Here is a 14,294-nt window from a genome sequence, read left to right as displayed (position 1 = left end):
TGGAAACTTCTCTTCAAAGGGAGCCTAGAAAGCAACTTGGGTCTAAAAAACAATTGAATAGGGAGAGATATTGAAGCCAAGGGTTGGAAAGGTGAAATCTTTATCTGTAAATAAATAAGATATAGCCTGAAAAGCCTGACAACCACCGCTTAAAAAAAATCCAACAACTTCCCATTAATATCACCTTTGAAAATATATAAGCTTGTTTTCATTAATATATACATAAGACATCCAGAATGATGAATCTTTCCCCATGTGGTTACAATCTGCTTCCCAGAGAGGCATGTTGATAGCCTGTTTATAATACAGCAAATAGTGTTCAATAGTCTGTAAAACTGTTCAAGGTTTATGCAATACATTTGAAATCTGGAGGACATTCTGCTCCAGAACAGAATAATGCTACAGCAGTTTTCAGTTTAGGCTTGTACTACTTGATGACGACGCCCCTTAAAATACAATATTCAAGTTTTAAACCAAAATGTTTGAATTATAAGTGGTATTTTTAAATAAATCATAAAATGGAAAAATCTGATGAGATTCATAATTTATCAAAATCCTTTGAATGGAATGAAAATGCACTGAAGAAGAGCAGGGGGAAAATCCCAACCTCTGAGATTTAGGCTAGGGGAAATTGCAATAGGACTGAGAACTATTAGTTGGACTGGTTTTTTTTAATCTCTGATTTTTACTTTGAGATTAAAGGGTAATTTGACACTAATGCTGCATTTGAAGTTCACAAGCAGAAGGGTTTTGTTTATGCCCAGTGGAAAACAAAGAACATTGTAACAAGACTTAATTCAAAGAAGAGATTGGTCAGAAATACATTAAAAAGTAACAGACTTAAAAATATTATGGACCCAATTCTCTATGGTCTTCAACCTTGTACAGTCTGATTTGGGAATATATTACATCCACTTTGCACAGGTGTAAATGATTAAACATGGGGCAAAGCAGCAGAGAATCAGGCCTTCAATTTCCAGGGTTTGAGCCAGGATAAACATTTGGCTTTTGAAACATTTTGTTTTCTTTAAGACGTGTGTGTTACAACAGGAATGTCAATTTCAATGGCAGAGAGACGAGATCGTGCAGAATAGGGCTGGGAGGCATAGCTGTGCATGCTCGAGGCATGGGAATAGAGAGGTTGCCAGAATGGGGATGGTAAGGTTTTGCATGCACAATACCACAGAAATAACAGAACTGAAGTGAAAAACAGGCCTCCTGCACTGGCAATGGTAATATACACTGAAATATCAAAGGTAAAAACTGGCTCATATTTTTTGTTCAGGTAGTTGTTATAAAAAATTACCCAGATTGATGGTGTGAGACAAATGGCACATGCAAGTAGAAACAACAGACCAGCCACAAGGTGGCAGCCTGGACTATTTACAAGACATTTAGCAAGTTTGATGTTTGGTACACTTGACACAAAGGCTGTGTTACACATGCCAATCAAACACAGCAGCAGAGCAGAGACAGCAGTTAGCATACTACAGGGGAGCGCAAATTGGAGAACCCGTAAATCCAGCTGATCGACTGCCGTGTACCACTCTGTGTCATATATCACACAGTCTCTGGTTCCATCAAAGCGTGCACACTTAATCCAGAGTCCAGTGTAAACTGTCAAATTCTTTTCATTTTTGTTGAATGTGTGCAGCCTCATCAGTCTCCAGTTCGGAAGTAAAACTGCAGCAAAAAGTCCTGCTACCGAGGCTGTTCCACTGAGGAAGGCCAGTACTGTCGCTGCATGAACATCCTGGCAGCCCATGTTGGCCCACAGAAAACACTCCCTGTGATGAAAAGAGATCGGTGCAGAAGAGAAGAGTCTTAAAAGGAACGTTTTAACATAGCAGAAGAGCAAACCTCAGGACCTTCTTCTCCACAGCCATGCACCATGTGGAATCGTTTACACTAGTGTAAAATGAGTGCGAAGTGAGTGTAAAACACTGCCATTTGGATTCAGTAGCTTTTTATACACACTTTGCACAGGCTTAAGCATTGACACAAAGTGCAAAGCAATAGAGATTCAGCCTTTGATAAATTACTGTCAGTAACTGTCAAGCATCAAGAACAAACGATTAACAGCCCCACCTATCAGCGCCTCCCCTCCCTCCCAATCAGCTGTTCCATGGCTGCAGGAGGGGGAGGAGCGAGGGTACAGCAGGCTCAGGGGAGGGTGTGGAAAGGGGTGGAGTGGGGACAGAGCTTGTGGCAGAGCCAGGGGTTGAGCAGTCAGCACCCCCCAGCATACTGGAAAGTTGGCGTCTATACAAGGAGCCGCATATTAATTTCTGAAGAGCCACATGTGGCTCTGGAGCCACAGGTTGGCCACCCCTGATCTCCAAGCACACAAGGGCCTAGAGCCTGGGCTCCAGACTGAGCCCAGAAGTCTACACAGCACTGAAACAGCCCCGCAGCACGAGCCCCGCACGCCTGAATCAGCTGGCACAGGCCAGCCACGGGTGTCTAGTTGTTGTGTAGACATATCCTCACTTACCACAAAGGCACCATTTATACACTACACATCTAGCTGAGGGTAGGCCACACCCTTCTCATCTTCCTCAGAGGAGCACTCTGATGGGAGTTAATGGGACTACCCCATGAGTAAAACAGCCCAAAGGTGCCCCTTTCTCTGTACCACAGTTTACTTAACATACGTCTCAATCTAAATGTTTCGAGCCACATCAGTACATATGAAAGGCCAAGAAATAATAGATAAATTTAAGCTTCTAAATTTGGGAGGTAATATTTGATCTCGTATTAAAGCTAAAATTGTGTCTTGCGGCTTAGACACTAATGGAAAAACAGACACAAGCTCGAGAAGGGCATATCTGTCAGGCAGCTGTGATAAGACAAGTCCCCTGGTGGGAGGGCATTCTCAGCGGTGGGGCCACTGGCTATGGAACTCCCTGCCAGAAGAGATGAGAACAAACTCAAGATTTATCACTTTCAGAGGTCAACTGCTAACCCACTATTTTCACAGATCTCTTTGCAATAACAGAAACTATAAAAGCAGTTAAGGGCCTTGGGAAGCAGGGAAAGAAAACATGAGGACAGAGAGGTCAGGTCACCTCTCAGCATCCTCAAATACCTGAGGATCCAAGGGAAACATACAGGTATCTAGTTTTTCCATAGAATACTGGTAGATGTAGTTATGCCAGTGACTCTGTGGCCAGTTCCAGTTAGGGTTGGGCCAGCATGGACACATGGACAGAGGACATCAGTCTCTAGTCTGTCTTTGGCTGCCTTTAGACCATACTACAAGATCTATTTATATTGGCTGGCCTATTACTGTTTTTTGAGTGCCTCCTCTGGTTTTTTTTTTTTTTTTTTTTTTTGCACACCAGCTATCCCTTTCTACCCAACTGTATCTACCTTAGAGCAGCTTAGACACATGTGGCTGTCCTGTGCCTGCTGACTCAGGCGTGGGCTATGGGGCCGTTTCACTGCCGTGTAGACTTCTGGGCTCAGTCTGGTGCCAAGGCTCTAGGACCCTGTGAGGTGGGAGTTCAGTTCAGAGAGAATTGACATTTTGTGGTACCGTTTTCCTGGTGGTTATTGGATTTGTCTTGCTCCAGACTTGCTTTACTCATAGACTCATAGACTCTAGGACTGGAAGGGACCTCGAGAGGTCATCGAGTCCAATCCCCTGCCCTCATGGCAGGACCAAATACTGTCTAGACCATCCCTAATAGACATTTATCTAACCTACTCTTAAATATCTCCAGAGATGGAGATTCCACAACTTCCTTAGGCAATCTATTCCAGTGTTTAACTACCCTGACAGTTAGGAACTTTTTCCTAATGTCCAACCTAAATCTCCCTTGCTGCAGTTTAAGCCCATTGCTTCTTGCTCTATCATTGGAGGCTAAGGTGAACAAGTTTTCTCCCTCCTCCTGATGACACCCTTTTAGATACCTGAAAACTGCTATCAAGTCCCCTCTCAGTCTTCTCTTTTCCAAACTAAACAAACCCAATTCCTTCAGCCTTCCTTCATAGGTCATGTTCTCAAGACCTTTAATCATTCTCGTTGCTCTTCTCTGGACCCTCTCCAGTTTCTCCACATCTTTCTTGAAATGCGGTGCCCAGAACTGGACACAATACTCCAGTTGAGGCCTAACCAGTGCAGAGTAAAGTGGAAGAATGACTTCTCGTGTCTTGTTTACAACACACCAGTTAATGCAACCCAGAATCACATTTGCTTTTTTTGCAACAGTATCACACTGTTGACTCATATTAAGCTTGTGGTCCACTATGACCCCTAGATCTCTTTCTGCCATACTCCTTCCTAGACAGTCTCTTCCCATTCTGTATGTGTGAAACTGATTGTTCCTTCCTAAGTGGAGCACTTTGCATTTATCTTTATTGAATTTCATCCTGTTTACCTCAGACCATTTCTCCAATTTGTCCAGATCGTTTTGAATTTTGACCCTGTCCTCCAAAGCAGTTGCAATCCCTCCAAGTTTGGTATCGTCCGCAAACTTAATAAGCGTACTTTCTATGCCAACATCTAAATTGTTGATGAAGATATTGAACAGAGCCGGTCCCAAAACAGACCCCTGCGGAACCCCACTTGTTATACCTTTCCAGCAGGATTGGGAGCCATTAATAACTACTCTCTGAGTACGGTTATCCAGCCAGTTATGCACCCACCTTATAGTAGCCCCAACTAAATTGTACTTTCCTAGTTTATCTATAAGAATATCATGCGAGTGTATGGTTGTATATTTGGGCTGGGTTTCTTTTAGACTCATTTTATATCATAGTTTTACATGGTGATTACATGCTTTCTGTGTGCACTTTAAATATTTGTATTTGATAAGTGCATATCCAAATCCAAAGGAAGTTAGAGACAAGGAACAAAGGGAGAGCGCGGATATCTGGTCCTACTGTGAGCTCACCAAGGAGAAACAAAGACTTTGTAGGATTTATTTGGATAGCTGGGTATATTTTTCTATATTTTTCTAATTGCAAAGAAGAGCTGACATTGTGAGGGAATGGTATAGCCATACAATCCAGCACAGTACAGTGTTCCTTCTCTCCTCTCCAGATTCATAAACCATCACTTCAGCCAATCCAGTATGTTTAAATGAAGAGAGAGGATTTGCTAGGCTGTCAGCGCTTGGGATTAGTGGAAATGCAGATGGTAAACAGGATACAAGTGCTATAAGATGAAGCAGATGATGTTAAAATATAATTTCAAAATTATCTTCCTGGTGTGCGAGAATTAGGAATAGACAAATGGTATCAAGATTCCTGAGAAATGTTTTCAGAAACAGCTAACAACCTCTTTGAAGGATACGTGCTTCATATGCTACTTTAGCATAAATTGCAGCTACTTGTGGACATTACAGAGAATACACCTTCTGTAGTAAACCACCTCTTATACATTCATGTTTCTATTCATATGCTAATGACAACGTTAAAGGAAACAACGGCACAATAGTTATTTCCAAATCTGTTGTGGCCATGACGACACCACACACAGACAGTAAAAGTTCTATAAGGACCTATTTTGCCTGTAAACCAGCATTCAGATACTATGGTGATGGATGCTACATGCTATGGGGATGGACTCTAGGAAAAGCCATCAGCTAGACTAGATAGATGAAAAAGGGAACAGGGGAGTTTGGCAGCTGAAGGAGGGGCTAGACAGGGAATAGGTTCAGAAACGTGGGATATTATGGCATCAGAGATAAGTGACTAACTGGCTGCCCATGTCATCATGGGAGTGGTGTAGGGAGAGAAGTACTTGTAAACTCTCTCCCAATTACCCCACGGCCATCCACTGATATATCCTTCAGGCCTCCCTGCCTAATCCTCATTGTAAAACCTTCCCTACATAGGAGTTGATCCAGCTCCCACTGAAATCAATGGAAAACTTCGATTGACTTCAGTGGGAGCTGAGACAGGCCCTTAGAGATTAACACACGGAGCAGCTTCACCTGGGCTGGTCCTAGCACTGCCTAGTTTGACACATAGTGGAGTCTGAGGCTCTCCAAATCCCAGAGAACAGAGAGCACTGAGCAGTATCCTCATTGTCCACCGCAGCAGAAAAGACAAAGACTGACCAGTCTTTTGGATGAGATGTAAAACTGACTCACTCACTAAAACTGAGGACCTGACCATTTGTTGTAATTTAGACTTCCCCACCACATGTGCAAGGTTGTTAGCTAAAATATGCTGACCAATTTTTCAATTTAGGTAACTACACTTTAGCTTCTTGTGATTTCAACTGAATAAAGTACTTTCCCTCCCACCTTCCTATTCTAAGTTCTAGTGTTGCTGTGCACTGCTAAACATGAGCTTTGGGTTCCATGGAGCTATACAAGTTCTCTTTACTGAATGGACACCGAGTGTCAACCGTCCTCTCCATCTCTATGAGTGGTTCCTCTTGTACTGTGTGCAGAAGCTGAAACTTGCCATTCTCTTGTTCAGAGTCTTATTCTGCATTCCTCACAACAGTATCTGAGCATCTATCAGCAATACAATGTGCAACATGACTAGCATCTGTCACATGCTTCAGTTCTGCAGTTAGGGAGAGGTCTCCAGGAATCTCAATCTGCAACTTCTCATGAACGCTCCACAACTTATTCAAAAGCCTTAACGCAGGAAAAAAAAAAATCTAGAATAAAAATGATTTTATTCTTCACATGTTCAAATATTCAGGCAGGACAAATACTAGTGACAACTCTTAGAGAATTTACTGTCACAGAGTGACCTACCCAAGTTTTCCTCAACTGAATTACTCGTGTGTAGCCCGTTCTTGCTTTCCAATAATAGGAAAGTGAAATGGGAAGAAATATGGTCTTGTGTTTAGAATAGGCACAGAAATCGAGAAAAGAGAAGACAGAGGGGACATGATAGCAGTTTTCAGGTATCTAAAAGGGTGTCATCAGGAGGAGGGAGAAAACTTGTTCACCTTTGCCTCTAATGATAGAACAAGAAGCAATGGGCTTAAACTGCAGCAAGGGAGATTTAGGTTGGACATTAGGAAAAAAGTTCCTAACTGTCAGGGTAGTTAAACACTGGAATAAATTGCCTAGGGAAGGTTGTGGAATCTCCATCTCTGGAGATATTTAAGAGTAGGTTAGATAAATGTCTATCAGGGATGGTTTAGACAGTATTTGGTCATGCCATGAGGGCAGGGGACTGGACTCGATGACCTCTCGAGGTCCCTTCCAGTCCTAGAGTCTATGAATCCATGAATCACACACATATATATGCACTTCATTATGCAAATAATAGCAGGGAAAGGAGTGCACATATTGTGTAGACATTGAATCTTTTCCCTCTTCATGGAGGGAAGGTCAAACCACTCTGAGGCCACATCTACACTACAGCATAAAATCAAAATTATTAAAACCGGTTTTATAAAACTGGTTTTATAAAATCGATTTTACGCATCCACACTAGGGCACATTAATTCGGTGGTGTGCGTCCATGGTCCTAGGCTACCATCGATTTCCAGAACGGTGCACTCTGGGTAGCTCAGTAAAAGAATGAGACAAATAACTTCGATTTCCGTCCACACTAACCCTAAATCGATATAGTAATATCGATTTTATGGTTACTCCTCTCGTTGGGGAGGAGTACAGAAATCGATTTTAAGAGCCCTTAAAATCGATTTAAAGTGCCTTGTAGTGTGGACGGGTACAGCGTTAAATCGATTTAACGCTGTTTAAATCGATTTAACGCTGTAGTGTGGACCAGGCCTGAGATAAGGAAATAGCACTCTTGTTTCTCTGGTTATTAAAGGCTTTACTTCTCTCCTCCACTTTGTGGAGTCAGGCAGTTAACTCTAATCACACAGACAGAGGCAATTTGCCCTATGTAGCAAATATTGTTAGGCAGGATGTGGCTTCAATTGCTAATATTGCTCAGAGGTGAACTTGCATAAGGACAGACAATACACACTCACCAAAAGGTATATTCAAATAAAGGAGAAACCACGGCAACTCTTGGGAGCAGAAAAGATGTGCTCTTGAATCTAGGAAAGAGAACATTATGAGGAAAATGTCAATTGCATGTTTTCTTTTATGTAATTCCAGTTGCAGCATTAAAACAGAAATTCTGAAATGGCTGCAAGCAGGGAAGAGCCAACCCTTCCCCAACACACGGCTTAGAATGCAAGCCACCTTCCTGAGGGTTGCCTTTATTGTTAACTTAAATAAAACAACGGAACATTACATTCAGTCTAAGCTTTCCCCAGTCCTAGAGTTTTTCCCTACAGGACCACCTATGCCTCTGCCCCTTCTGTGTGCCAAGGATATTTAATCCCCCTCCTGACGTCAGGGTACCTCAGCAGAAGAGACTTGTGTTGCTGGGGAAGTTTCCAGACTCTGTCATGGAGATATTCAGATCCCTGAATCTACATTCCTAGTGATACATACATTTCAAGTTGTTATTTCAGCTTTTGATTACCAATTTTGAATTTAGTCACTGAGGACAATAGAAATCTTAAAGACACACAACTTTGTCATACTTGTGGGGATTTCTCCCTCCTCCAAACCATGGAATTTCTCTGGGTGAAAGGGCATAAACTAGGTGTGAAGAGGAAGAACTGATTTTTTAGGAGAGCAGGTAGAATGTATTGGCTAGTGTGTAGATGCTACTACTGTCTTCAACTCTAGAGGTTCTCCAACTTTTTCATTCCACAGACCACAATGGAAAAGGAAGATCCTCTCATGGACTTTCCTCACTCCCATCCTCAGTGCCCTGCTCCCCCAATTTCTTGGTTCTCAGAAGAGCTTTGCTGATCAGTGCTTAGAACAGAGGTGGGCAAACTACGGCTTGTGAGCCACACCAGTGGCTCGGCCCCACTCTGGCCGGGGCACTGGGTAGGGGGCCGGACCAGGTGTACATGATTCTCTTTGTCAGTGGATGAACTATGTCAAACACACAACAGTCCCTTACTTCATTATAGACTTAGCCTGTGGGCACAAGTGGGTACAATACTACTAACAGTTACAGAACATTCTGCTTTACCCTAAATGGTAGAGACTTCTCTTCCTGGAGTTGAAGATCTTGAGTTCTAGCCTCACTAGTCAATATGCAGGCTAGGCAGCACCTGTGTGCAACAATGGGGCGCAATTGTTGGACCTGAACAACTATGCACCCTAGCTGCTTAAGAACTAGTTTTAAATTGTGTGGAAGAGGAATGTGAAATGTATTAGCTAGAGTGTATGTGTAGTACTGCATCCTAGTAGATGGAATGTTAGATCTGCTTAAGTGTGGGATCAAAGGCATCCCTTATATCTGACACACAGAAGCTATAAGCCTTAATACCACTACATATAATAGAGATTCTCTCTTAGCTCATATTTTAAAGAGATTTTGGAACAGAACATCCTCAGTAGAGCTGATTAAGCAATGGATAAAATTATTCATTCAGTGCTTATATTTAGTGAAGAAAGCATCAATCAGTACATTATTTGGTAAGCTCTCAAGGTGGGAGAAAGTTTAAAATAAAAATAAAAAATGTAATGTATTTTTAGCATTTTTTAATGACTATATAACTCATTCTATTCCCAAGTCCTAGGTCAGTATTCATTCACGCAGGAAGTCTGCATGTTCTTAGAGGGTAGAATAAATTATGCCTATGCAGCCACAGAATTGCTACAAGAGGAAAAGATACAACTACACAGCCCCAACTTTGCAAAAGCCTATAAACAAGTCACATCTAGAGAAGCCTAATATAACACAGATCACAGATTTATAGATAGAGGCCTCAAATTAGTGGGTTTCAGGAATATTCTACACTACAACAACATTTTCAAAAGATTGTGTCAAGTGTAATTATGGTAATTGAACCAAAAAGTGCATTGAGTTATGGTTAAAAATACAGCAAGCACACTAATTCACTAACCCAGAGACCTTTCAGTGAATGCTAGAATATATTACAGTGGGGATAGTTAACAATCACAGATACAATCTCATTTACCAAAACAATTGATTCTACAAACTGAAAGTTAACAAGAGTAAGAAACCTAGAATCTTGCACTATAGCAATACTGGAGAGCCCAGGCTAAAGCTGAGCATATTTCAGAGTATACAAACAGCAAAAGCAAGTGCCTCTTGTGACTAATGAAAAGATGAAGGAACTGTTGTTAAACAGCCTACGACCAACCTCTACGAATGGCAGCACTGCGTGGGTTAGAATGTGAATCAGGGACATAATTATCATCAAAACAACTTCAGGCTGGTGATTCACCCCTCCCCCAACACCGCATTTTTATTATATTTGAATATGATCACCCAGTGATAACGAAAGAGCCCAGTTCTCACAGGAAATCTAGGCAACTAAGCTCTCATTTCATGCTATAAAAGTATAAATAAAAATGGATCATTACAATTCCGCTTCTCTAGCACCTGCAGATATGCAGCCATGGTTTCTCCTTAGCTGTAAACACTGAAATCCACCCGATTGTGAACAGAAAAGGCAAAAAAACCTATTATGGGTAAATGACTGTAAAGCAAGAACATTACTAATCATACATACCCCCTTCCTACGCACGCGACTCGTTATTTGCAAATACTAAGGAGCGGTTGGCGTTGCTGTTATTCCTTTTTCTCAGCCTTTCAAGAAGTCCTCCCCTTTCCCAGAAATGCTCAAAGGCTTCTGGGATTGTAGTCCTGCTTCTCCCCTGATGTATAATTTATCCCGGTTTTCAAAACTACAACTCCCAGGATTCCCTCTTGGAACTATTTCCTGTCCAACATCCTTCAAAATCTGCTCCTGCAGCGTATTCCAGCTATGCCACTGTGATGTAACGTGATCAAGCCCTGCAGCCAACCACTATCTTTTGCTAACAGGTAAGGAGGACGGACACACACACACAAAAATGGAACGACATTTGTAAGCAAAAGTTATACAAATAACTGTAAATGCTTCTCATATGTCTTTTTCAGCATCACCAACCCCCAACAGAAAAAATCATGAGTTAGGTCTCCAAAAATTATGTGATTGGCTTAAAAATCATTAAATGTAAAAAATAATAAATTTGGGTTTTTTTTATTTTGCTTGTGCCTGAGGTCCAAAAGGCCAAGTTTTCAAGCATTCTACCACAACCACAAGGAGGCTAGAAATTTACAATAAGAAGAAAAACCTGAGATTCTCATATAATCCCATAACCCCAGAAACCGCTGCTTAAACAACCAACCAACCATATCCACAACAAATATCACAAAACTCATAGTAAAATCATGGGAATTCTCAGCACTGCTTTTCCCAAGAAGTTTACAGTAGCTTGTCTTCTAGGAACTGTATAATACCTGTCTCTTTTCATCACTAGATTTCAAAGCATTTTACAAAGTAAAGTAAGTATCATTATCCTGATTTTACAGATGGAGAAGCAAAGGCAAGGCAAGCTGAAGTTACATGCTCAATGTCATCCAGCAGGCCAGTGGCTTTTTGTGGAATAGGTCCAATAAGGGCTCTGTGGGTCATTTGTAGTCCACCTAAGTTTGCATGGGGCAGATCCAGTAAGTATAAAAGATCACTACAGGCTGGAGATCTGATGGGAGAAGAAATGCAGAAGGAAGTGAGCACGGTGGTGCCTTGGTTTTATTTAGCTTGCCTTGTGTAGGCTGAAAATTTCCTTTCCCCTCCCTGTTTCAGAGAGTAGTTTATTTTTTCAGGTGAATAAAAACACCATGACTATCGATATTTGACATTAGGGAATAAAAGAAAAACCAAGGGAAGGTTAAGCTGTTGGACTGTTTCCAAATTCCTCTGACACGAGACAAGGATTGCATTGGGGTGGATTAGGAAGGCTTTGATCCTCTACTACATTAGCCTGCTATATCTCAGGCCTGTCTATACTTAAAATTCAGGTCAACATAGTTATGTTGCTCAGGGGTGTGAAAAATACATCGAGCAATGCAGCTATTCCAAACTAACTTCCAGTGTAGATGCAACTAGATCAAGGGAAGAATGCTTCCATCAACTTGGCTACCATTGCTTGGAGAGATGGCATTCCTACACTGACAGAAAACCCCTTCAGTCACCATAGGCTGCCTCTACACCATGGGCTATGCCAGCCTAGCTACAGCACTGTAGCCCTGCTAGTGTAGCCATACCCTCAGTATCCCTTCTCCTGAGCATGCTATCCCAAGGTCTCTTCCCTTCTTTGGTTTCCCCCTTCTTCATGCTGAAAGGAAAAATGATGGGCTGATCACACTTGCAGGGGAATCCACCATTTCCCATGTTTCTGGCTGGAGAGGCTGGTTGAAGTCTTGACACCTGAACTGAGAAATGATTTACAGCTTCTGCTTCAACTTCTTATAGCACGTAGCACTTAAAACTTTAAATGAATCCAATTGTCTGTAAAAGTAACATCCAAACTAGCATCAAAATCAAGAGATACAAACCCCCCCGTGAGATCTTTATTTGAAAATGTCAATTAAAACCCAGAGAAGATAAATTCTTTTATCCTTCCTTAATGGGTTCAATAAAACAATGGATGTTATGGTGTTAACCTTCACTTACAATGAGAGATTCCCATAAATGCTGCTGTTAGTTGAATTACATGGGTCGTCAAATGTCCAATTTTTAGTCATGCTTCTTGCAGCTCCTTCCGCAGTGATTAAAAAAGCAGTTGGATTTGTGTGTGTGTTAAAGGTCTCAGTCACATCCCAATGTACATCACAAATAAGGTCTAAATGGTTCACCAGAATATGGCTTTGAGCAGTCATCATTCACACCCTTGTGTGGGTCCCCTGAACAAGCTACAAGGTCTGTTTGTAAAACAATATTCTTCACCCTGCAGTGAAGTAAATGCAACAGTGAGTCTGTGCTGCAGTGTTCAGCTCCCATTGAAAACACTGATTTAGCCTAATAATGAGGAAATGCAATTAGTGAAGTATTAAAAGTTCATCAGTATAAACGATAAAAGAATTGCATAACAATCAGCAAATTATGGCTTCCTTCCTCGTAATTGCTTTTAAATTTCTAGAGGATTTTACTAATATATAAAAATATTAAGTCTGATGAATCCGGTATTAATTTTGCCTTTGGAAACATGATAGTAGATCTTTGAAGTGGATGACATTGTACAACGAAGGAGTACTAGCTGCTTTTTAGTAACATTTAATGTTTGTTCATTATACAAAACCTGGAACATCAACTTCCCCTCAGACATGCAGTTTTTTCCCCAAGATAGGATGCTCACATGTTGCTTATATACATGACCTACCCACTTAAGTAAAAGGAAGAAGCGTGTATCACAATTAAGACAGGGGATGTGGAATTGGGACTTGTGAGATCTTGTCATTTTTACTTAATCTTCTCCCCCTATGTAATATGGAGGTAGTTCTAGCCCCATGCCTTCCTCTACTTCGGTGAGCAGAGGACAGCAGAACCCAGGAAGTGAGAGTAGAAATGAAGAATGACAGTCTTGTATGCCATGCTCTTCCATGCCCCCACATCAGCCTTGCTCCTATGCCTCAATTCAGATTTACACCAATTCATAAGTGGGGCCCTACCAATTTCAGGGCCATGGAAAACATGTCAGACCATGAAGTCTGATCTCCCCCTTGCTGCTGGGAGCACCCCAGCCAGGGGCACCTAGCTGTGAGTCCCTGCTGGACTGGGGAGGGACAGGATTTTTCCTTGCCTTGCATGGCAGTTCAAGGGGAAGGAGGGGGCGGGGAGAGAGAAAGTCAACCCACTTCTGGGTACCTTTTGGGTTAGGAGCCCCCAGTTACACCACCTTGAAATTTTAGGCGTAAACAGCTGAAAATGTGAAACTGGCCAATTTTTAAACCATCTAGTTGTAAAATTGATCAAAATGAACCATGAATTTGGTAGGGCACTATTCATAAGATAACTAAATAAAGTGATGTTTGAGTGCAGGCCAGATTCTCTGCTACACTCAACTGCAGCCCCTAACACTAGAGAATGCCCACATCCCTGTTGGAAGTTTCCCCTGGTGCAAAGAATGCCCAACAGAAATACAGCCAGCATACCCAACTCCTACAGAAGCACAACAGGCAGTCCCTGGGGGATTTTTACCAGCTAGCAAAGTTTAAAGCAACACCGAGGTTTCTCTCCATTTTACTAGGGCTGTAGCTAGTACAGAATCAAAAGCATAACAAGCTCCATCTCTCCCCTACACTAAGGAACCAGAGAGAATTTTTGCAGTGGGGGAGAAATGGAAGCTTAGAACAAACATATATGTTGAGAAGCATTAAAAAAAGATATTCGAGCCATTTAGCACTTGATGTTCTGTGAGTACTTTTATTTGGCCAATCTCTGTTTCCAAAATAGATGGTCAAAGTGACTAAAAATAGGAAAC

At 41.7% G+C, this 14,294-nt stretch overlaps 2 protein-coding genes across 5 annotated transcripts in view; one reads left to right on the top strand and one right to left on the bottom strand.

The window, feature by feature from the left end:
* Positions 1 to 795: 795 nt before the first annotated feature.
* CLDN12 (claudin 12) lies at positions 796 to 14,121 on the bottom strand. Of its 4 annotated transcripts, none has more exons than XM_050939644.1 (3): positions 12,488 to 14,121; positions 7,919 to 7,987; positions 796 to 1,787 (listed from the first exon to the last, which is right to left on the bottom strand). In XM_050939644.1, exons 1-3 carry the CDS (start codon positions 12,694 to 12,696, stop codon positions 1,028 to 1,030), a joined length of 1,038 nt encoding a protein of 345 aa, XP_050795601.1. In that variant the 5' UTR covers positions 12,697 to 14,121; the 3' UTR covers positions 796 to 1,027. The 4 variants fall into 4 exon arrangements, 3 of the variants coding, with proteins under 3 accessions (XP_050795601.1, XP_050795602.1, XP_050795600.1); XM_050939645.1 differs by lacking the exon at positions 12,488 to 14,121 and adding an exon at positions 10,499 to 10,620; XR_007772527.1 differs by lacking the exons at positions 796 to 1,787; positions 12,488 to 14,121 and adding exons at positions 1,794 to 1,908; positions 10,499 to 10,627.
* The window catches only part of FAM237B (family with sequence similarity 237 member B), a 1,214,420-nt gene continuing 1,210,873 nt past the window's right edge, over positions 10,748 to 14,294 (top strand). Inside the window, exon 1 of the mRNA XM_050939698.1 lies at positions 10,748 to 10,812. The gene's annotated coding sequence lies outside the window, so the exon portion shown is untranslated. The remainder of the gene's footprint in view (positions 10,813 to 14,294) is intronic.

The sequence above is a fragment of the Gopherus flavomarginatus genome, chromosome 2, assembly GCF_025201925.1.
Source record: "Gopherus flavomarginatus isolate rGopFla2 chromosome 2, rGopFla2.mat.asm, whole genome shotgun sequence".
NCBI classification, from domain to species: domain Eukaryota; kingdom Metazoa; phylum Chordata; order Testudines; family Testudinidae; genus Gopherus; species Gopherus flavomarginatus.
This window is presented reverse-complemented; position numbering and strand designations above follow the sequence as displayed.

Excerpts from the sequence above, each read along its gene's own strand:
- CLDN12 (XM_050939643.1), bottom strand. The coding sequence starts at position 4,751 with ATGAGTCTAAAAGAAACCCAGCCCAAATATACAACCATACACTCGCAT.